Here is a 24440-nt window from a genome sequence, read left to right on the forward strand (position 1 = left end):
AAAGGGTTCATGTGGTATATTCATGAATCAATAGTCAAAGATCGTTAATATGAGAAGTAATAAATCCCTATACTAAAATCAAGAATTCAACATTAGGAATATAGAGTAAATTCAAAATTATGAAAGGAGAAGGCACAAGTACCCCCTAGACTATGACCGAAATCTCAGAGACACACATTCTACCTTTTCCCAATTATGAATCATACGGTAAAAATCCTAGCTTTGATCTTACTAATTGAAACTATAGATATAGGGTATGCAGAAGAACTTAATCTCTCACTATGATAGTCTTACATACCTTAAATGTTCTACAAATCTTGATAAAGAACCCTAACTTAAAGAAGAATGATCAAGAAACCTTTTCTTGAGATTCTTGAATTCTCTTCTTGAAAACTTTATGACCAAGAATTAAGATTTGTATCAATAATTCATAAATAGACGAAGGAATTGAAAAGCTTGAATTCCATGAAAAGGACTTACCTTGATGGAGGAGGATAAGATGAGAAGAGAAAATCACTTCTAGGACTTGAAAAAATGATCAAAAGTGAGAAAAATTGGACATAAATCAGCTTAAATGATTTCACATCGTTCAACAGGTATTTCAACCGATGAAACACCTATCTAACATTGTTCAACGCAAATGAAACGCATGCTTAAAACAAAAATCATTAAATTTTTCTTCAACCGGCGTTTTGCCCTTCAAAATTGTTCATCACCAACGAAAAGCATGGTCAATACAGAAAGTCTGACATAACTAAAATGATCATAACTTTTTACTTCAATTGATGCAAACTTGGTGGCGTTGAAAAAAAAGATTTATAGATATTAATTTTATAGGTTATGAACCACCTACCTAACTCATTATATGTTGAAACATATGGTCTTTTGAAATTGACCCTTGCACGAACTAATGTGAAAAGTTTAGCCGTAGAAAGACTTCTAACTCGACTTAGTGCTAGAGGAGCATGACTCAATTATTTAATATGGTGTTTGTTATTGATGGAACAATAGGTTCGCTGATTCACTGAATTAGCTTCAATTTGTAGACTAATCAGTTAAGCACGACTTGTTTAATTATTTAATATGGTGTTAGATTTGTTAATTGGCATCCTGTTAATGAGCTGCTGCTATTTTAATCACCAAACATCCTTTTTGTATTAGGTTCTTCAATCAAATAACATTATATAAGCAAGTTCAGAGGCTTAATAACAAACTTACTAGCATTAAGTTCCAAAATTTGAAGATGATAACTCAGTAAAAAGCAAAAAGGTTCTGACATAATATTCCTACAAGAAACAAAATTTGAAATGGAGGCACGAAGATTACATCCCGGTGAAAGCCTTTTTCCCGCCACCACCAGAACCAGCTGGAATCACCTTCAAGACATTGAACCTCACGGTTTTGGATAAAGGCCTGTGAAGCAGAAAACGTTATCACCTACAATAACAGCAAATGATGAAAAAAATACTATAGAAAATTCAAAACAAGATGGTGGTGTTAACCTGCACTGTCCAATAGTAACATGATCTCCCTCTTTCACACGGAAGCACGGTGATATGTGAGCTGGAATATTGGAGTGCCTCTTCTCATATCTGAAATAACTTAGGTGTTAAAACTAACAAAAGAAGAAGTGAGGCAGCCAACATAGTATAAGTGACAAGCTCTTGCCTTTGATACTTCTTGACATAATGTAGGTAATTGCGTCGAACGATGATGGTTCTGTTCATCTTAGCACTGTGGCATGTACCAGCAAGGATACGACCTCGGATAGAAACATTGCCAGTAAATGGGCATTTCTTGTCAATATACGTACCTATATTTAAATAGACCAAACATAAGGTTAAACCACAGAACAAGGTGAAATTAAGGAAATCCATGAAATAATCAAAACAATCTGGTACAACATTATATAAAAGATGACTTGAAATCTGAGGAAATCTTTGTTCTTAAAGTCAATTCTCAACTATCCACATAAAGGTCACACAAATAGCTATTTAGGAAGTATCTTTTATTTACTAGTTTTACTTAAATGTAAGTAAATGCAGTCTCTTGGAATGCCCACATAAGAAATTTACCACGTGCTATTGATCTTAGTCTGGTCAGGTTGAAGTAGGAAACAAAAAGGAATAAATAAGTTAAAATCCAATCCCCTGCTTTCTCCTCCGAACTTATAGCACCACTTTGATTCAGCACTTCTTTGATATATTAAGGTCATCCACATCATAACCATATACTATTGAGATCCATACCTATCACCAAATGACATTAAGGAGAAGGTTTTTATTCACAGTATCATATCCCATGTAAGCTCCATAAATGTTAACAGATGCTAGCAAGGTGAACGTCTTTATTCTATTTGACAATTGGAACAAAAAGTCCTATTAAAAAAGTTTCAACTTGGTCTGTTATCACAGAAGACTACTTCTGTCAAAGGTTAAATTGTTGGAGAGCCAATATCCAGTTTATGCAAAGCAAAGGCAGACTCAATAGCTTCAAGCCTTCAAGAGAAGAAGCTATGGAGAAGAACAAAGTTGCTTCAATCCTAAATGCTTTTGGTTTTATCAGAAATTCCATAGAAGATTCAAAAGAAAATCAAGAGAAGGCCATATGACTGGTTAAACACATATGGATAACTTGCACCCCACATCATCCTAATAACCCGAGTCCCAGCTAATAATAAATTGTAGAAACAAAAATATAGTGCAGTGTTTTGGAGAGCGAGAAGCAGAAAGAAAACACCGAGTGCTTGCTTCACCGAAGAGTGAAGCGAAACACACGCTTTTTTCTTCTAAAGCATTATTTAGTACAAAAAATAAAAAAAATTATTTTACCGAGTTTAGAAGGCTGTGATTGGTCCAAAGGGCGGGTCACAGACGAATTTCTCGGTTATCAAAAAAAAAAAAAAAAAAAAAAATTATATATGCATATATAAATAACCAAGAACTCAATAGAAATAAGATATAAAGCAAATTTTTCAATTCTTAAATTAAAAAGTAAATAAAAGACGGTTAATAATCCTCATTATCATAACATATTAAGCAAATGCAAACAGCAAAACCAAACAAGTAAAAAACAACAGATCATAACAGGGGGTAAAACCCTAGAAGTAGTCGCTGAAAGCCTGAAAGAGAGTCCAGAGAAGAAGAAGAAGAAAAGAGAGGAAGAACTTATCATTTGAGTCGCAGCAACAAATGTTGAGATGTTTGAGTCATAGAAGAAGAAGAGGGAAATGTTTGAGTCGCACCAGACAAATGTGTTATACAGAAGTTTAAAAGAAAAAACTAAGTGCGCTTTTTGTCGCCTTTACTTTAAGCGTGCTTCTCGCTTCGCCTACTGAAGCGCTCACTTTTTTAGCAGCGACTGGCTTCAGAGCATAAAAGCGCAGTGCTTGTGCCTTGCTTCACGCACATTTTTTGTTGCTTTTCACAAAACTGATACTCCCTCCGTCCCATTTTATGTGGCAACATTTGACCGGGCACGGAGTTTAAGAAATAAATGAAGACTTTGAAATGTTTACCAAATTGTCCTTTAAAAAGTAGACTCTCTTTTCTCTCTCCTCATAAATGTATTGGAGTATTATTTTAAGATTAAGTGGGACCAACAAGGATAAAAGAGGAATTGTACCTTTATAAACTTACCATATAAGGAAATGTGATATTCTTTTTGGTACTGACCAAAAAGGAAATGGTGCCACATAAAATGGGACGGAGGGAGTATAATGTTTCCCCTTATGTACTCAAATTGCATCAAACCATATTTCATGCATTTCAGACAAATAGCAAATAGCTTCACAATAGAAAGATTTACCAAATGACAACTACAATGGAAAAACTATAACTTAAAAGAAAGATTTACAAAGTGCCCACATTGCAAAAACTTTTAACTTGTTACTAGAAAGATTTATCAAATGCCAACTAAGTTGCAGAAACATAATACAAGCGACTTTTTGGCCATTTAGAGCAAGTAGGCCCATTACTTAAGGCATGAATGATTTGCACCTCAACCTTAATACTAAACTAGTTGGCACTGAATACATCAAGACAATATAGAAAGAAAAGAACCGAAAGTGGAAATCGGAAACTAGACTTATAGACTTTATGTTGGGCTCCATTCAAACCATATAACATATTCTCTGGCCAGAAAGTAAATCACAGGTTGACATCCTAACTCAATCTAAATTCACACGTCTAAGTCAGAAGTAGTTCTTAAGGCCTTGAGTACGAAACAATTTGCGCATCAACCTTAATCCTAACTAGTTGGCACTGAATATAGAAAGGAAAGAACCGAACGTGGAAATCGAAAACTAGTCTTATTCTTATAGACTTTATGTTGGGCTCCATTCAGACCATAATAACATACAGGCCAGAACATAAATCACAGGTTGAGATCGTAACTCAATCTAAATCCGCAATGTCCAAGTCAGAAGTAGTTCTTAAGGCCTTTAGTACGAAATAGCTTCATCAGGACTGTCTTATCCCAGAGCTATGGAGGTGAACATGGGCTTTCGTAGTTGCTCCTCTGTGACTTTCGACTGAGCCGGCAGGAAGACTGATAATTCGTCGACTAGATATATCTAATATGGCATTTGGCGTTCCACCAACAAAATTGCTGTTTAGACTGACACACTACTATATTCACTATGCGCTCATATCTAAAATATAAATCAACAATGCAGAAACCAAATGAACTACAGTAATTGAGCAAATAAATACGAACCTTCAGTAGCCTCACGAGGAGTCTTGAATCCTAAGCCGATACTCTTGAAGTATCGATTGCCTCCCTTTCCTGGCCTCTTTCCCTTCCCGGTCTTCTTAGAGCTGCCGAAATCGATCAGATAAACGCAAATCTTAGGCTAAAACCCCTCCTAAGTTACGGAATTTAACAGATTGCTCAGAATACTCACCTTAGAAACACACCTGGCTGCTTCAAAAACGCCTTCTCCGTCTGCTCCGCCATGATTGAAAGGAAGATCAACGGAAGGCGGGAGAGATGCTCGTATAAAAAACCCTAATTTGCCGTGGAGAATGAGGGATTGGTGGGCTTAAAAAAACTTATTCTACTTTACATACTATGGACTGGATTTGCAAAAAAATGGGCCAATTTATAGATGGGCCCAAAATCTAACTAACTAAAATTGTAAAAAAATTGAGATTCGGACATTGTTATTTAATTTTTTATAGGTAATTATGATACACGGAATTCAGATAAAAATATATTTACTACAGTTATATGTATCGCAACTTCAATCATATGAAAGTTTAGTTATCTCATAATGTGAAGCTAATCTGAAACGAATAAATTTGTTATTTTGTGTGACCTACAAATACGTCTCAAATGGTGATTGTAAAATTGAATATTTTTGCACGTCAAAGACTAAAATTTTCACCTTATTATGTTCACACTTTCGAGCTTCAATGATGTGTCATGAATAATTTTATACTAGTATGATTGCGATCAAATCTTTCTGTAACAGTCATTCGATCATTTTTGTCCATTAAAACAAATTTATTGTTGTACATTTATAATTACATTTGACATTTGAATTTTGGCATTCATCTTTTTAATATTATAATAGAAAAATAAATAAATTTAAGACATGGAAAGTACTTATTCAATGTTTAGATTTCATATAGCATAGATTATATTAAGGGAAAATGGTCAAAAATACCCCTCAACTTTGTTTTATTAGTTGACTATATCCCTATCGTTAAAACAAAGTTATTCATACCCTCGCTGTCACTAATTTCACCATTTATAACCCTCAATTGACGGAAATTCCTAAATTGACTCAAATTAACTTGATTTTAAAAAAAAATAAAAATTAAAGGACCAATTCCCCATTTTAAACCCAATACCCCATAGTATAACCCGTATAACCCATTCCCCTTTTACCCATTCTTTCAAATTTTCCATAAACCCATTCCCCTTTACTCATTAACTTCTCCTCGATTGTTCTTCATTTTCCTTATCCATTTAATGTGACTGATTGGATTAAGCAACACCCTGGTGGGGATATCCCTTTACTTAATCTTGCTGGACAAGAAACAACTGATCCATTCATTGCTTTTCATCCAGGTACTGCTTGGAAACATCTTGATAACTTCTTTACTGGTTATTATTTAGAAGATTATCATGTTTTTGAGGTATCAAGGGGTTATAGAAAGCTTTGTGTTGACTTTACTAAAGCTGGATTGTTTGAGAAAAAGGTCATGGGGTTATGTATTCATTTTGTTTTATTGAGATTTTGTTTTTCTTGACTTTCTATGGTGTAATTTTTAGTGATAGTTTCTTGATTCATATGCTTTCTAGAGCATTGTTGGGGTTAACTTAGATGCAGATTTCTTATTTGGGTCATGATTCTAGTCATTACTTGATTATGACAAATAAGGGGTTCAATAAAATGATACAAATTATGTTAGGGAATTGTCTTACCCGATTAGTATTTCTTGGTGGAAATGGACCCATAATGCTCGACTTGTAATTGCTTGGATTATGATCTTGATCTTCAGCACTTGCCAGTTTTTGTAGTATCTTCAAGTTTGTTCAAGTCATTGACTTCTACCTTCTATGGAAGAGAGTTAACGTTCGATTCCCTGGCGAAATTCTTTGTCATCTATCAACATTTTACATTGTATCCAATTATTTGTGTTTCCAGGGCGAATTTGTTTGTACAAACGTTGTTGTTGTTGTTCTCTATAAGGAAAGTGCCTGATAGACTTTTGAACATTTTAGGAAATGAAGAATAATTGAGGAGAAGTTGATGGGTAAAGGGGAACGAGTTATATGGAAAATTTGAAAGAATAGGTAAGAGGGAATGAGTTATACAGATTATACTATGGGGCATTGGGTTCAAAACGGGGAATGGTTTTTTTTTTTTTAAAATTCGGGTTAATTTGAGTCAATTTGGGGATTCCTTCAATTGAGGGAGGTATAAATAGTGAAATTAGTGACGACGAGGGTATGAATAACTTTGTTTTAACGATAGGGATATAATCAGCTAATAAAACAAAGTTGAGGGATATTTTTGACCCTTTTCCCTTATATTAATCAATAATTTTCTCACATAAATATTTTTATTTTACACCCTTTTTATCTAAATAAAATATAGATATACCCAAATCATTCCATAATCAAAGTATACTTGATGCAATATGCTTTATCAAAATCGATATATTAAACATTCAAATATTTGATCAATATACTAGATCAATTATTAGTCATGTTAGAAATTATGTCATCTTTTTTAATGTGGCTTTATGATACAAGATAATGTTATAGAGGCATATGAGTGTTGTAGAGGAGCAATTCTACAAAGTATATATTGAATGATGTTGCTAATTATAGGTAAAGAAGTTCTCATAAAAAAAAACCTAATATAAAGAAGCGATTTCAAATAAAATTCGATTATATAAAAGTATAACTATATTGTTGACACCCAATTTTGACCATCCACGATAGAATTAATTTTCGAGCTTCTTAATTTCAAACGATTTGAAAAAATTAATTTTATAAAAATTCAAAATATTTTTCAAGTTATTCTTTAAGTAATTTTAGTCATTTTATAAATTTTGAAATACTATTTATGTTTTATATAATTACGTATATAATTAGTACATCTTATGAATATTCGAAAATCGTCTCAAAAATATTTTAGTTTTATCTTAAACATTTGGTTATTTAGTTTAGTTTAAATTATAGTTATATTTTCAAGATAATTAGTTTATAATTAAGTTGTTTATTTTATTTTGTTAAGATTAAGAAACTCGTTAATTAATTAATATTCATTCATCTTATTTAGGTTTTAGCCGAATTTATTAATTTAACTCAATTTGGCTATTTCTTAAACTCCAAGATCTAACCCCTCTTTTACTCCTTATTAGACCAAATTTTGGGCCATTTTCCCATTCAATCTACGTAGCCCACTATATTCCTCAAGCCCAAAACCCCAATTCCTTCAACCCAACCCCACTATTAATTACCAGGCCCATTCTCATTCACATCCAAAAGAAATCCAACGCACATTACAACAACAATACATACAACACACCCGACCCCGACCCGATCCACTTCTCAATCAACAAGAGAACCCAGAAGCTTCACGCTTAAAAACAATTCACGCCAATTTCAAAGAGAAGCAGACGACGCCTTCACGAAAAGCAGTTCACAGCGTCTATGTACGCGTAACAGCTTTATTCTCATCATCTTTTCCTTTCTCTCTCGCCAGTACACTCGTACAGCAATAACAATCAGTTTTGTCCTTCCCAACATGAGATTGATCCACCTATCCCCTCAAGGACAGTCAATTCAATCGAGGCCGACCACCTCGCATTCTTCTCGTTGGAATTTGCTATGATTTGGCATCGAAATAGGATATTCCTTCAGTTTTTTGGAATTCAAAATTGACCCGAAATCTTATCCGATTCCTCATATTTCCCCCCCAAGACAACCCTAATACCTCTTCTATAAAAGCTCGTGATCCTCTTCAGTGAAATCGGTTGGAGAATATACAGAAAAGTTGGAGATAACTCAGAGGGGGGAAACTTCATTTTTTTAGGTTTCGTTTCCTTAAGATTTCATCTAAGAAACATTAACTAGAATTACATATAGGAATAGATTCGTTAAAAAAAAAAGAGGGGACTCATTAGAATAGAGGCAAAACACAGTGATATAGGCTCTCAAGATAAATTTTGACTTCTATAGTCATTGAGTTACGAGCTTAGAATCTGGAGCTCTCGTCCTAAGCTCTCTGTTCTTTTTTGCCAGAAACTTCCGTTGGAGTTCCTTTCACGTGGTGGTGGAAAGCTTTTCAACTCGTCGTCTCAGTTCTGCTGCTTTGAAGAATGTAATACCTCATTCATCGTTTACTTTCTATTTCGATTCCAAGTGCTATGTGATGAATCTGTTTTCGATTGGGTTTCTATGGCTTCATTATTGTTTTCTTCTTTATTTAGAACTTCTAACTAATCATCGTGTATTCGTTCTTTGTCGTAAGCGATTGTATGAATCAACATATATAGTCGTGTGAGCTTATTTTGCGTTTTCCTTTTCTCCTCATTTCGAATATGTTTACTAAAGCAAGCCTGAGCCTCTTAGTTATTGAGAGATAATTGTTTTATTTTTAGTCTTTGAAATGGCTTCATATCTGTGTGATTTTGTCTCATAGTTGTGTATGTCTGATTATCTTATTCGAATTATTCAGGTTGCTTGTTGCAGAATTTCTTTAATGTTAGCTTAAATCTGCAAATTTATAGTTGAATCATGCTGATTTTCTCTCTTTGAATATTTGTTTTCTGTTTTAAGGACTCGGGATTAATAAATCGGGGTCGAGTTTCTTCAAATTTGAGCTCATTTTAAGCCTGCATGTCCTCTTTTTGGCTTAGTTCTAGTCGTGTTTGTCTTTCTGTTGAGTTACATAAGCAATGACCTGGTTGTTTAGAGTCATTTTAAACGCATGGCAGAGTCAAGTGTTTATTTAGGCAATACTATGTTTCACTTAGTTTATTGTCTGATGTCTATTTGTTGGCTTTGTTGGTCACTTTTTTTTCTCTCAAAGTTTGATGCATTGTTCAGTAGATCTGTAATCTTAATGCTACTATCTAAATCTTTCTTGGTTGCCTGTAGAGGTCCTAAAAGATAGAGTCAGTTGTTGTTTTAAGTTCTCTTATGTTGGCTGCCTTTTCTTTATCTCAAAGTTTCTTATATATGTATGGATTAAGTGACTAGTTGATAGTAAGCTTCAAAGATTTAGTAGTCTGATCATTCTGTAAAAATATCTCAAATGTCATCAGAAGTTGGATCTTGGAAATTTTGTGGAGCTTGAGTTTTATTGAGTTAGACCTTTGTGGTTCTAATGTACTAATGTTAATTATCTCTCTAGTTCGACATGAATTGTTAATGATCAGTAGAGTTATTTGTTGTCTATGCTTCAGTATGAAGATAAATTTTTCATTGGATTAAGGAGATTGAAGCTTTATTGTTTATTGACTCGTCATCTGTTTCGAATACTAATCCTTATTTCCTTTTTGTTGCATGTGAAATTTGCCTGGAGTTCATCATGAACTCATCTTCCTCCTTTGCATTTCGAGAGAGCCGTAAAGGCTCAATTCCTTCCTCTATTGAGTCGGAAAGCAAGAAAAATTGAAGAACAAGTCCTGAAAATCGATGTACAGGTCTCGGAGCGGAAATAAGGGATTGTATACTTGCAGTATACAGTCGTATACATAAGATATATAGTGAAATACATCTAGTTTATACGCTGTATATTGGAGCAAAAATGGGCCTGAGAATCCCCAAATTTCCATCTTTGTGTTTTGTTGTAATTGGGCCAAAAACCCATTTATTTTTAGTATCATATGCTAATTTTAGGACAGGTGAAATTGTGCCTAAAGCCCAAAAGAAATTCAGTTTTTATGATAGTCTAGGATAGGTGCAAAGTGGCTAAAAGGCCCAAAATAGAAATTAGGCCCAAGTATTGGCCCAGGCGAACAAAAAACCAGACTTGGGCCCAAAACTAACTCTTTATTATTAGGGAAAATTTTCAAAATAACAATATTTTAGCCTTGAGTGGGACTCCTTAGCAATAGTTTAACTATTTATTAAAATAGCAATATTTTAATTTGTTAAATGATTAGTTATGTATTTATTTTATTTTGATTAATTTAAAAGAATACAAATACTTAATAACAATAAAGAGAAAATCATGGAACCGAAAGTTTTAAAAAAGTAGAAAACGATTTTAAAACTATTTCAGTTACTTTTTGAAAAGCTGGATGTTGCCATTTTTTATGTCAAGCGTTTTTTTCTCTTCCCTTCGTCATAATTCCAAAAAAATAATTTTGTTGTAATAGTTTTGTCTTCCGAATTAAACAATTGATAATATTCATAGCTTCTTCGAATCGAATTCGGCATATTCTTTAAAGGGATATTTTCGAAATCCACAAAAATAATTATGTCAGTTCCATTGGATTCAACAAATTTCGTCAGTTCCATTGGATTGAATAAATTTCGAAATCAGGTTATTCTTTGAGGTACTTGTGGGTTTAAGGGGCACAATAGGCGTTCGTGTAGGAATGGACCGCATATTGTTTAGTTAATGATGATTCAATTTTATATCTTATTAGAGTGGAATGTTTCCCAATTTCTAATGCCCTCTGTTTTATATAACTGTATTCCCTTCTAATGCCTCTGTTTTATATTTATAGTGGAATGTTTCCTAATTTCTAATTTCCTAGAATTCTTTGAATATGTTTTCACTCGAAATGTATTCATTTCCATGTTATATATATATATATATATATATATATATTATATTTATGTGTAATTACTTTAAATTGTAATTGAAAAAATTGTATCAGTCATAAAAAAATACAAATTAGTAGTAAAACTAATAAAAATAATATTGAAAATACGTTTTTTGGTGAAATACATTTTTTGTGAATACATAACAAATATATTGAGTTGTATTCAAACTAAATTGTATTTATATTTCAATATCAAGTGTTGTTTTATTATTATTATTTTACTTTAAAATTGTACTTACTATTTCTCTTGATAAGTTATATTACAAAAATTCATGATGTATTTCAATATCAGTTAGTATCCCAAAACATCAAGATGTATTTCAATATCATTTTGTATTCCCTTCTTATAATGTATTTATCGCAATTTTATATATTGTGTATTCATCAAACTTATCTTGCTAATACTACTATGATTAAAACTGCAGAGAGTATACACATGATGTAACATCCGACAATTTGAAATAGCTTGGAAGAGGCTTAGAACCGGAAATAGTCAATTTTGGAAAGAACTTGAAAATCTGGAAAATTTGGCTAAGTGTGGAAAAAAATAAATTTTTGGCCAACTTTAAGAAGTCATAACTTCCAGCTCAGGATGAGTTAGGTGTAATTCCAGTTATGGTTGTGAATCTTGTGGAATGATCTTTCCAACGCCACCGAGTTTGCTCAATTCTGAGTTCGTATGAGCGAGTTATGCCTTTTAGAAGTTGGGCAGTTGGCAGGGAAATCTGTCCGGGAAATTAAGGGCATTTTAGTCTTTTCCCTAGCCAATTCTTTTGAGATTATATTGTTGTATAGGGCTGATATTTGGATCATTTTGTCCCATTTTTAAAAGAGTAAAAGCTAGGGCTTGAGAGGAAGAAGAGAAGAAGAAGAGAAGAAGAAGAGGAGATCAACAAGTTTCCGTCAAAGATCAACGTGGATTTTCGTCGGGGGTGATCCCTTTCAAGGTATGTGAGTTCTTAGTGTGGGTTGATCCTTTCCCCCACACACCAAGCTCATTTTATGATTTGAGGAAAGATTGGAATTGTTGTCGAAGTTGTTAGTTGTTGTTGATGTTGTTAGTTGTGTTGTTGAAGTTTATTGTTGGTTGTGAGACATGATTGGGTTGTGTATTTGAGTTGTAATCTATGGTATGTTGAGGGATTGATGATCCTTAGTGTTTGGGGTTAGATCCATTGAAATAAGGATGGTTTAGAGTTGAAGAAAAAGGGGAGAAAAGTCGAGTTTCTGGGCAAGGGGGTTGGCGCGTCGCGCCAGCAGGTGACCTCTGACTTTCGAGGGCTGGCGCTCCGCGCCTTATAGAGCGCCAAGGACGCCAAGTTTCCCCCATTCTTCCATGCTTTCTCATGCATGTTCCTAGGTGTTATACCTATGTTCCCTAGTTGTTTCCAACACCCCAAAGTGTTTCTAAACATCCCGAACTCATCTAAATACGTGTGATCATATACCTTGAATCCATAGTTCAATTCAAGGCAAGTTAGTATCAAGTTAAAGAGAAGCTAGAGTCAAGTCAAGCCATGTTAAGAAGTAAGTTCAAGCGAGTCTTCAAGGTTGTTCAAGAGTCTTTGTTGAACGTTTTAACTTCAATTTAAGACTCAAGTTTCAAGTCAAGCAAAGAGCTTAGAGTTTCAAGCTAAGTAAAGAGTCTCAAGACTCAAGTTAAGTCAAGAGTGTAAGTTGAGTTCATTTCTCAAAAGCTATTAGGGAACTATGTATTCCCAAAGAAGTTTCTAAATGTTTTTACATTCGAGTAAGAAAGGAACTATGATTCCAAAAGAGCCTTAGGGCTAGTTTTCAAGAAAAAGGAACATCGTTTCCAAGTGAGCCTTTGGGCTAGATTTTTGAGTAATTATCTCATTTAAAGAAAGATGTGTGTAAAACACTTATGAGTCAAAAGCATTTTGGGAGTAGTATCGAGCACCAATTTGGGGACGCGAGTTCATATTAAACTCAACTCTCCATAAGAACTATGTAGCCAACATGGGAGTTAACGGGTCATACTTTTTAGATGAACCCGTAAGATTAAGCTAGTGGATCCACTTAGTAAAGTTAGCTTCCTATATCAAGACCAGGTATAGGATGGTCCTCAGGCAACGTGAGGTAAAACGTTGTATCATTAGCTTCCTATATCACGGCAAGGTATAAGATGGTCCTCAGGCAACGTGAGGTAAAATGTTGTATCACCACTCATATTCATAGTGGTGGTTTGTCGGTTAGAGAAGCTCCCACAGTAGAAATAGCATGGTTCCTCGAGGGTTCTGCTTAGTATGGATGGGGGTATGGGACTTCATTCATACATTGCACAAGTAGACCTTGAGAGGAAACATGGTATTTTCATGATATTATAAAAATGATTTTTACGTCATGTTTTAAGAGTTTTACAAGCTTTATATATTGCATGTGTCTTATTGCTTTATATATTAAGTTCAGTTATTCATGAGTTGAACAGAGCCAAGGTAAGTGTTCTCTTGTACTCTTTTCAAGCTTAAGTTGTGGTTTAGCTTTCCAGCTCGCATACTCGTACATTCAATGTACTGATGCTAGTTGGCCTGCATCTTATGACGATACAGACACAGGTACCCCGGATCAGCATCCTGCACGTCGTTGATTCAGCTGAGCACTCCAGAGTCAGTGGTGAGCCTCCTTGCTTTCCGGAGGACTCGGTTATTTCGTGTTTCTAGTTTCTATTTTGTTAGGATGTTGCGGGATCTGTCCCAACATCCATCTCAGTATGTATAGGCTTCATAGACAGTCAGTCAGTTAGTCTTGAGTCTCTTATCTATGTATATATGTAAATATTCTATTTTGAGACTCGAGCTGCCTTTTTGGCATGTTATGCATGAGTTGGTTGTTTATAACCTTATTTTGCATTGAGTTGTACTGTTAAGTTCCGCTGAGTTAAGAAAGCCAGGACAAGGGTTCGCCTGGGGCCAGCAATGGTCTCCGGGTGCCGGTCTCGCCCAGGGTGTAGGCTCGGGGCGTGACATATGAATACCAAAAAATGTATTCTTACTAATAAATACAAAACATTAAAATTATGAATAAAAAAGTTCAAGAGTTTCTACAGTAATAAAACTCAACTTTATAACTTTAGAAAAGCAACCATAAATCATCTAGCCAAATGTCTTTTACCTTACTGCAATACGGTTGCCACATTGACTATAAAACTTGTACAATATGCACATGAATATAAGACCAAAACTTCAAAACATTAAAATTATCAAGAAAAAAAAGTTAAAGAGTTTTTACATTAATAAAATGAGAACTTGATAACTTTAGAAGGTTCCATAGCAATACAAAAACTAATGTATATTAACTAAGAATATTGAAAACACACCAAAAATATGCAATGACTAATCTATTTGAATTGTATGATTATCCTCAAATGCTACATTAATCCTGCTATGTTGCGGAGGTGCTTCATTGTCACTTATAGCTCCGGCATCATTCTTTTGTTGGCCATAATTCCATATGAATTTCCAGATTCTACAAAATCTGAAAAATTAAAAGAAAATCACAAAAAAAATAAATTGAAAATCACAAATATTTGATGAATAACTAAACAAAATCACATAAAAATTGGAAAATTCGACTGAAATCCGTAATATATAGAATCGGTGATTTAAACATCAAATCAGAATAAATCAAAATGGATAATGGAAATTACCTTGCTAATTGAGAAATCTGCTTGAATTACTAAATAGATTTCATTTAACAATAAAAAAGATTTCTTGATTTACAACAATTTAGCACCTTTAAAAAAGATAAACGTAAAAGGTGGGGAAGAAACGTGAATAGTGGGGAAGAAACGTGAATGGTGATGAAAAAAGGTTAATGCGTATTGGTCAAATTTTTTTTCTTTAAACCGTTATTGGTATACAATTTGGTCCAATAAAGGACTCTTTCCCTAAATAAAACTAAAATCTGAATACATATTATTTTATAAAAATATTGTCATTCTGTCATTTTAAATAAGTATTTTAAAGTGTTGTTATTATGACTAATTATGTTAGTTATTATGACTTAATTGCTAATTTTCCCTTATTATATTTGTTTCATTTTTGTTTACTTGTTTATTTACTAGTCAATCTTAAGATTTTCCTAATTCGATTTCCCAAAAAGATAGTCATTTTTGAGATTTTCTGAAGACAAAATAATTTTACTTATTTTATTATTTGAATAAATATTTTACTTAAATAATCCCTTATATTATTTCCCTCCTAAAAAATGACTTTTAGTCTTAAAGATTTTCTATCTCCTAAACTTGTTTAACCATGGTTATTTCTAAAAAAAATAAAATCAATTAGCCAAATTGTTAATTATTGGATAACCACGTGTTAGCGAGAATTTCGGGTGCTTTTAAACCCTTCTAGAAATGCTAATATGAATCCTGAACCTGTAACATCCGACAATTTAAAATGAATATGAAGAAGCTTGAAATTGGAAGTAGTCATTTTTGGAAAAAAATTCAGAATCTGGAAATTCGGCCAAGTGTGGAAATCAGTGAGTTTTTGGCCAACTTTGAGCAGTCATAACTCCTAGCTCAGGATGATCCAGGAGTAGTTCCAGTTATTTTTGGAGAGCCCTTGGAACGATCTTTCCAACGCCACCGAGTTTGCTCGATTCCGAGTTCGTATGAGCGAGTTATGCCCTTTGAAAGTTGGGCAGTTGGCAGTGAGTCCGTCCGGAAATTTAAGGACATTTTGGTCTTTTCACAAATCATTTCTTTTGAGGTTATATTGTTGTGTTAGGCTGATTGTGGATCATTTTTGTTCCATTTTAAAAGAGTAAGAGTTAGGGTTCTTGAGTGAAGAAGAGAAGAAGAAAGAAAGAAGAGAAGAAGAAGAAGAAGAAGTGGGAGCTAGGGTTGTGGATGCAAGACGTTTTCTTCATCAAATTTCTTGGGGAATCTTAGTAAAGGTATGGGAGTTCTTTATCTAGGGCAAGCTATCACCCTAGAGCCAATTTCAAATGGTTTTCAACTTTTCCTAAGTTTGTGAAAAAGCCTAATTTCTACTCAAACTCATGGGTTCTTGCATGAAACGATTTCAAATGATAAGTTATGATATTATTGATGTTTATTTGATGTTTTAAGATGAAAAACTCCATGAATCCTTGTATTCTACAAAACCCTAAAATGTGTTTATGAAGTGGGTCTATTTCTATAAATTCAAAGTTGATGGAAATATGTGTAAAGTGAATTGTATTGATATCTCTTGTGTTGTTTAATATTTATTCATGATTAATTGTTGATAATGGATGAATTAAGGGTGGTAAGCCTTATGAGTGAAGTATTGGTGATTGCTTGGATTTTTGGTGATTTTGGCTATGACTTTGAATTATGATAAGAAAGCTTGAACTCTCTTTATTGAATTAATTGTTGTTGGTAGGTTGAATCCACCTTTGGTGGAAGTGTTATATCTTGTTCTTGTGTGGTATTATTGTGAATTGTAGCCATGAAGGCATTGGGAAAGTTGTTGCATAATGTTGGAATATTGTATTATTGTGAATTAAGGCCATGAAGGGCATTATATGAGTGTTATTGTATTGTTATATTATTATATATGAATGAGGCTATATGTAAAGTCCTATATGAAGCTATATGTAAAGTTTTATGTGAAGCTATATGTGAAGGTATGATGTGAATGAGTTTTATATGAAGCTATATGTGAAGGTATGATGTGAATGAGTTTGATGTGATCTTGTGATGATCCTATGTAAAGTGGATAGCATTGTGAGTTAAAGTATGATTTCTCATGATGTATATATGAAATGATGTTGGATTATGAAGTATCCTTAAATGAAAATGTTGTGACTTGGTTGGTAGACTAAAGTGTCCCTCCTTGTTACTTAAAGTCTTGAATGCATGAATGTATGAAATGGGTAGAACTAAGAAATGGTGCCCTTTCTATAAATGCTAAAAGAGGAATTCTAGGCCAAGACTTGAATCGGCAAAACTAAGAAATGGTGCCCTTTCATAAGTCTAGCTTTCCTAAGTAAATGTAAAACCATGAAATCGGTAGACCTAATGGTGGTAGCCCTTCTCATGTGTGAAATGATGAACCTTGGACCGGCAAGCTTAAGGCACCCTTAATGAAAAATCGGTAGGCCTAAGGCACCTTTCCAGGGGGATTTAATGAGTTATCCTTATGAACCTTGATTGGCCATGACTAAGAAATGGGGTCTTTCTTGGGAAGAGGTACTATGAGTTGGTTGAACTAGAAAATGAACCTTCTCTAAGTACATATGTGATTGAATACTCTATGGGAAACAAGGCTAGCACCGAGTGGATGTGGTTAGGAAAGTGGCCTAGTTGAGTATGAGATTAGGCACAATGAACTTCCTTGGACATCCCCTAAACCATGTGCCTACATGGGTTGCTTACTAGTTCTACCTTTGGCAAGTAGAACAACCTCCACGGAGTAGGATACACTCCGGATTCCATACCTAGCTAGTATGGTCTATGTCGGTTATGCCTATTCCGATCATGTGGGATGCACACTCTAGTTATTGGATAGGTTCTACAACGTGTAGGTAGTAGTATGAGATGCTATCTACACATGGCACGAGTAGGCTTTGAAGATACTAAAGTGAGTTCCCTAAGTCTAACGACTATTATGTGAAAGTCCCCTTATGTGCTTGAATGTCTCCAAAATGGTTTCTTAAAGAATGTTGGTCTATTGATGTTATGTTGTAAAGGAAATGTCCTTATATAAGGTAATCTTGAGGAACACTTAAGTGTGCTTGAAGAGGTTGTATGGGCGGTCACTTCTTGTCTTACTCAAGTGTGTCTTAAGGTTATATTAGGTAGAGGTCCTATGGTAATGAAATGGCATGTGTTCCTTTAAAGTTAAGCATGGGTTGTATATGAATATATGTTTAGTATGTATACGGTTGGCTATGGTTTTATATGTGAACATTGACTTAGTATGTTATATTGTAATGGTAAATTTCCTTATCTATGGTAACCCTTAGGAACACTTAGGTGTATATGAAGAGATTGTATGGGCGGTCACTTCATGTTTCACTTAAGTGTGGCTTTGGGTAACTTGAGATAGAGGTCAAGAAATGATGAAAAGGCTTACTTGTCAATTATGTTCATGTGTTGTACATTGGTACTAGTTGTGCATGATGACTTGTGATATGAAGCATGATAAGTGGTAAGTTCACATTTGGTGGCCTTAGGATGATGCTTTAGTGTGGATGGTGGTATGGGACGCTATCCATACATTGCACAAAGTGTTGTCCAAGGGTTACTTGAGGTGGATGGTTTAAGGTGAAGGAATGGGTTATGTGTGGAGTATGTGCTAAAGTGGTTAATGACTTGTATGTTGGTTATGGTTGGATATTCTGACTCTTATACTTGTATTTTTTCATGAAGTTTTACCAAATGACATAAAAGCATGTTTCTCCAATAAATGTCCCTTTTAGCATGTTTTTGCATGGCTTCCATACTTAGTACTTAATTGTGCTAACCCCTTTCTTTCCCTTTTTGGACTAAAGTGTAGGGATTTAGAAATGATGACATGTCATGGCTATTTGATAGGTTTCTAAGTGTTGAAGATGAAGACTTGGTGAGTCCTCATATATTCGAGGACAATACCCCATATGTTCTTTTATGTCTTTTTAGTATTGTTTAAGTTGTGTATGGGATTAGTTCCGAATTTTGTACTCTAAAGTATTAGATGGTTTTGAGACATCATGTATAAAGTCTAGAAAGTCTTCCGCTTGCTATATTTTTTTTTTATGAAATGTTTTCTTGGTAAAGAAAGTTTTTAATTCCTTATGGTTTTAGTGTCTATGCGATGAATGAATGCTAAGAAGCTTGTATTAGACCTCTTCGAGGTCGAGTACGCCGGTTACGACTAGGGGGTGATCCCGGGTCGTGACAGAACCCCTTTTAATATTTTAATTAGATTTTTGTTTTAATCTTTTGGAAAAAAATAGTTTTCTTAATATTACTTTAAAAATTAAGTGGTAACTCTTAAAACTCTGTCGTATTCATTTTTAAATAAAACAAAATGACGACTCTGCTGGGGAGTTGAATGGGTTCTAACCTTAAAATTGATTTGTTTGGCTATGTGTTTTAAGTGTTACTTGTTTCAATTCTAGCAAATTATAAATTGTTGCATTCATGGCATTTTCCAACTTGTATGTATAGTATATTAAGAATGGTTTCTGCATAATCGCAGTCGGACTTTTTTATGCTCAACCCTTTTTCGAAATGATTGGCAATTTATTGATTCGTCATGCGTCCAATGGTTGTCGTGATTTTCAGCCTAAGTTGTCCGCTTTGGTTCCCGGTCTTCTAAAAGCCACTCTTAGTCAACTAGCGTAGAGCGAAATCAAATTTTGAATTTAGCACATTTTGAACTAAGTTGACCCAACACCCAAGGCGTGTTGGACCCATTAGAAGTCCACCTTGTGTCTATTTGGCCCATTGGTTAATAAAAAGACAATCATACTTATGTGTTTAAATTTAAATGATGTATACGTTGTTTAGCAAATCATTGCCTCTTGGGGTTGAGAGTTTAGTTGTTTGTTCGAGTCAAAGAAGGATCAAATTACAATTGCATCTGAAGATGTTGGCATTCAGAGATGGCAAGAAGCTCAAGAATGAAGGACCTTTCATGGAAGCTCAGTTTAGGATTGTACCCCTTGCGCGGGACTGATTATTATGTATCCCTATTCAGTTTATTTGTAAAACTTGTATAAATTTGGGTTTACGGGGGCAATGTAATGTTTCAAATAACGTTATACATCCCTCAAACCATTAGGCCTACCCTTGGCACAAAAAGATCACATATTCGTTTAGAATACGAAATATTTGTTTATGTGTTATAATTGCTTGTGTGAATATGTTGCTTTATTTGGAGATATTCTAGTTCAATCCTCTTCGAATTATTTCTAAAAACCTTTATCAAGTCACTATCAAAAGTGTGTCCAAATATACTTCGAGTCTTAAGTTTCTCAACAAAATTCGAACTTCCTTTTTCAAATCTTACTTTTTATCTTAGAAAAAAAAAGGTTAACCCTTTACCTCAAATCAAAAGGAGATTCAAGTCTGTCGAACTACGTAGGGTCTGAATCCTCCCTCGTGAGATACGTAGGCAACCTTTCAAGGCTCGGTCCCCACTTTTGAAAAATTATATCTTTTCCAAAGAAATTAGAATTACACCTCAATCAAAATCAGAAGTACGATACAATCGACTTTGTCTCGACTCAAATCGACTTTTCTAATTCACTAATTCCAAAATCAAATAGACAAATTTCTGTCTATTTAGTCATCTCCAATATCTGTGGGCTAAGTTTATCTTTGAATGAAATGGCTCTTGTGTGCTTACAACTTTGTGTGTGATATCTTCTATTACCTATTATCTACACAAACTAACACATTTGTCTTTTGAGTTATTTTTCTTTGTCAGGTCTCAAAACTGATTTGTGTTAAGAAATTGGTTGAACATTAAAATTTCTCAAAGATTCCTTCTCCAATCGAAATTTGTTGAAAGGAAAAAGAAAAATGACCCAGAATAATGAGAATACTGGCCTGGCAGGAGTTGTTATAGTTCAACCTTCTGCCGTTGATCAAAACGAGTTAATTGCACAGTTGATGCAACAAATTGCTGAACTGAGGGTTGAGCTCCAGAAAAAGCAAGATTTTCCGATTTCGGTTGTTGATATCAACACTCTAGGCGATGGAAGGCTTCCATTCCATTTTCTTCCTCTGAATTCAAACTCAAAACATGTCCAGAATAACCCACCATCCAACCCCGCTCAAAATCCCTCAACTATCCACTTAACTACCCCAAATCTTCATCACACCAACACTTCATACCAAGCACCACTTCATCTTCATAGCCTGAATCCCAACCCTCAAGTTTTCCCTCCTTTTCAAAACCAAAACACAAATAACTCTCAGACATTCCCTCTTTTTCAAAGCCTAAATGCCAACAATCCTCAAACATCCCCTTTCATGTACCAGACCCCTGCAAAAGACACTCAAAATCCACCAAACGCTCAACCCTTACCTCCAAAAGTCACTTTTGATATCCCAGTCCAAACCGAACCACACATTCATTATGCTGCCTATTCCGAACTTAACCACTACGAAGAGAAGGAGAAAGAGTTGAGGGGCAAAGAGGAAAAAACTAAGCAAATCATGAAGGAAGAGATTGCAAAAGTGATAAAAGAACTTGATTACTTTTCAGAAGTTGTGGGGTTGAACTACAAAAATTTATGCATTCATCCGTATTTGGACCTTTCGAAGGGTTCAAAGTGCCAAAGTTCATCACTTTTTATGGAACTGGAAATACTCTAGCACATCTTAAAGCTTATTGTGATCAACTCGTGGGAGTTGACAAGAACGAAACATTGTTGATGCGCCTCTTCAGTCGAAGTCTTAATGGAGAAGCTCTAGAGTGGTTTACATCGCAAGAATTAAAACAATGGATGAATTAGAATGCACTCGCAAATGATTTCAATGAAAGATTTGGACATAACGTAGAAGCTGCCCCTAATCGCTACTATTTGGAGAAGATCAAACAGAAGTCTACAGAAAACTATCGAGAGTACGCTCTTCATTAGAGAAAAGAGGTTGCAAGAGTCCAACTACCTATGTCTGAACGTGAAATCACTGAAATGTTTATTCGAACTCAAAAGCCTGAGTACTATGAAAGAATGTTGTGCATGATAGGACAAAAATTTGTTGAGATTGTCAAGGTCGGAGAAGCTTTGGAAGATGGTTTCAAGACTGGAAAGGTCACAAACCTTATTGCATTGTGAGCTAACAGAAAAACTACCAAAATTATTGACATAGATATGTCAAAGGGAAAAGTAGAAAAGGTATCTGCGGTGACGTTTACCCATATGCAGTCGGCATCACAAAGGAAATATCGAAACCACAATGTCAATCAGAAACGATTCCCTCGTCCACACTTTAGGAAGGCTCCTAAAGTATTTACACCACTTAGGAAATCTCAAACTCAACTTTATGAAAGGTTGAAAGCGATGGGTATGCTTCATCCTATAGAAGGAAGACCAGTTAATCCTTTGGGAAAATTTTACATGGTTGATCAAAGATGTGCTTATCATTTAGGAGCGGTTGGACACGACACAAAGAATTGTTCAACTCTCAAACACAAAATCCAAAACATGATCAACAATAATTTGATCAATATTGAGGAAACCACCTCAAGGGATAACGTATTGGATGCTTAAGAGTAAGTGCGAGATTTTTCTGAATAGAGTTATTTGAAGATGTTCATCATCAAAGGTTGAAAAGAAGCATGCCCAGATTGGCCAGAATTTTGCATATGAAGTTATTGTTATTGTTATCTTTCTTTTGAAAATGCATATTTAATCTATTTTTTTCCAATTTATCGCACATTGCTTGTAATGAACTACGTTTGACCTGAATTCTCAAGAATGAGATACCTAGGCGGCTTGTGTAAGCCTCGGTCACCCCATCTACCCCATTTAATATTTTCTTTGTACTTGAAGTATGTTCGACACGAATTCTCAAGAATGAGATATGTAGGCGGTCTATGTCGGCCTCGGTCGTTTCCTAATCAAAATTTCCTATTTTTGTTAATGCTTGAGAGGGGGAACTACGTTTGACCTGATTCTTGCCTCAACATGATACGTAGGCGCCCCAACGACTCGATCATATTCCCCGTAAGATTTCTATTTCTCTTTATAATGGAAACTGGACAAAAATTTTGAGAGGATCTCAAAAATTCATTTGAAGATGGACTTTAGATTTGAGTGGATCTGGAAAAATTAAGATTAAATTTTCTAGAAAATCAAGTTTGCAACTGGGACAAAAATTTTGAGGCGATCTCAAAAATTCCACAAAAATGTCATTTGTTAAAAGACTTATAATTATTATTGAAGCAAACTGTGACAAAATTTTGAGGAAGGGGCCTCAAAATTCCAGAATTAGCAACCTCAGAATTAACAAAGAAAATTACAAGAGTTTCTCCGTATTTTAGATTGGGACAGAATTTTTGAGGAGGGTCCTCAGAAATTTCCATCAAGACTATCTTTAAAAGGATGAACGAGCGTGTAGCCAACTGCATGAATGAGCATGAAGACAAGACCAACACAAATCAGTCTTTCAAACTAAGATTTTTTCTTTAGATGCAGGAACATCAAAGTCACAAAAATGGCTGTGTAAAGCTGTCAAGTATAACAAAAGGCGTCATTTACACTCATCGTGGCCTCATCAACAGAACTTAGACAACTTTCCATCTCATTTTATCTTCATTTCATTATGTTGCCTCAAGTGATTTATAAACAGTTTCTTTTTGTTTTGCAGGAATATTGAAGACAAACGCTAATAGATTCTTTCAAAGTTTTAAGAAACAATATATTGGAGGATCGCTAGTGACGAGTCACAATCAAAGTCACCACTAGGCTCATCATAGCCTATTCTTGATAAGCCAAATGACTTAGTCTAACACTTTATCTTTACTTATATTCTTTACTTCATCGTCAATACTAATGTTTGGTGTCAAGCTTTGCAGGTGATAGTATCGGTAAAGTCAGGATCATATGTGAAATCGACATCAAATCTGAAGATGATCAAAAGTGACACTATCTTAGAAGTGTTCCAAGGGAATATCACCAGGTCCATCATATCAGAAAAGATGTTGGAGATCACTATATCCTCATGACACTCGAAGTTATCGAAACATTACAAGTTTTCGACAACAATTGAAGATGTCGGAAACAAACTCAAATTTTGTTGACTTTGTCAAGGAAGACGGGAGTGACTTTAATTTTTGTGTGAAGGAATTAAGTCATTCACCTCGATAATTCTATTTTCTTAAGAAAAATTCATAGTTGCGACGTGCATAGACGTCGATATAATTTTTTTTAGTATGATTGTCGCGTAACAATTTAGGCATATGTGTTTCTTGACAATGTTAGGGTCAAACTTTCAAAATTTGTTGGGTATCCACCCCATAAGTGGATTATGTGTTTTGATTGACTGATCAAAGAATTTAGTATATAGTTTTATTGGGCGAGCCACCCCATAAGTGGTTCGTATATTTGTTTGTCCATTTCAGGTTCTTTTTTTGAACTATATTGGACTATTATCGAGCCATCCACCGCGTTACAGTTGGAATATTATCGAGT

At 34.6% G+C, this 24440-nt stretch overlaps 1 protein-coding gene and 1 pseudogene across 1 annotated transcript; one reads left to right on the plus strand and one right to left on the minus strand.

Moving 5' to 3' along the window:
- Positions 1-1202: 1202 nt before the first annotated feature.
- Positions 1203-5028, minus strand: LOC125830446 (40S ribosomal protein S11-like). Its single transcript, XM_049509643.1, has 5 exons — positions 4904-5028; positions 4717-4817; positions 1678-1813; positions 1503-1601; positions 1203-1413 (listed from the first exon to the last, which is right to left on the minus strand). Exons 1-5 carry the CDS (start codon positions 4954-4956, stop codon positions 1323-1325), a joined length of 480 nt encoding a protein of 159 aa, XP_049365600.1. The 5' UTR covers positions 4957-5028; the 3' UTR covers positions 1203-1322.
- A 947-nt stretch (positions 5029-5975) lies between these two features.
- LOC125830330 (delta(8)-fatty-acid desaturase-like) lies at positions 5976-6746 on the plus strand (annotated as a pseudogene).
- Positions 6747-24440: the final 17694 nt, after the last annotated feature.

This window comes from Solanum verrucosum, unplaced genomic scaffold, assembly GCF_900185275.1.
Source record: "Solanum verrucosum unplaced genomic scaffold, falcon-dt-bn FXZP01000228.1, whole genome shotgun sequence".
NCBI classification, from domain to species: Eukaryota; Viridiplantae; Streptophyta; class Magnoliopsida; order Solanales; family Solanaceae; genus Solanum; species Solanum verrucosum.

Bases quoted from the DNA above. Each gene is read 5' to 3' on its own strand.
- LOC125830446 (XM_049509643.1), bottom strand. From the start codon at position 4,956: ATGGCGGAGCAGACGGAGAAGGCGTTTTTGAAGCAGCCAGGTGTGTTT. The intron at 1,814-4,716 runs GTTCGTATTTAT...ATTTAAATATAG, and splicing joins TCCTCGTGAGGCTACTGAAG to GTACGTATATTGACAAGAAA. The intron at 1,414-1,502 runs GTTAACACCACC...TCTGCTTCACAG, and splicing joins GTTACTATTGGACAGTGCAG to GCCTTTATCCAAAACCGTGA.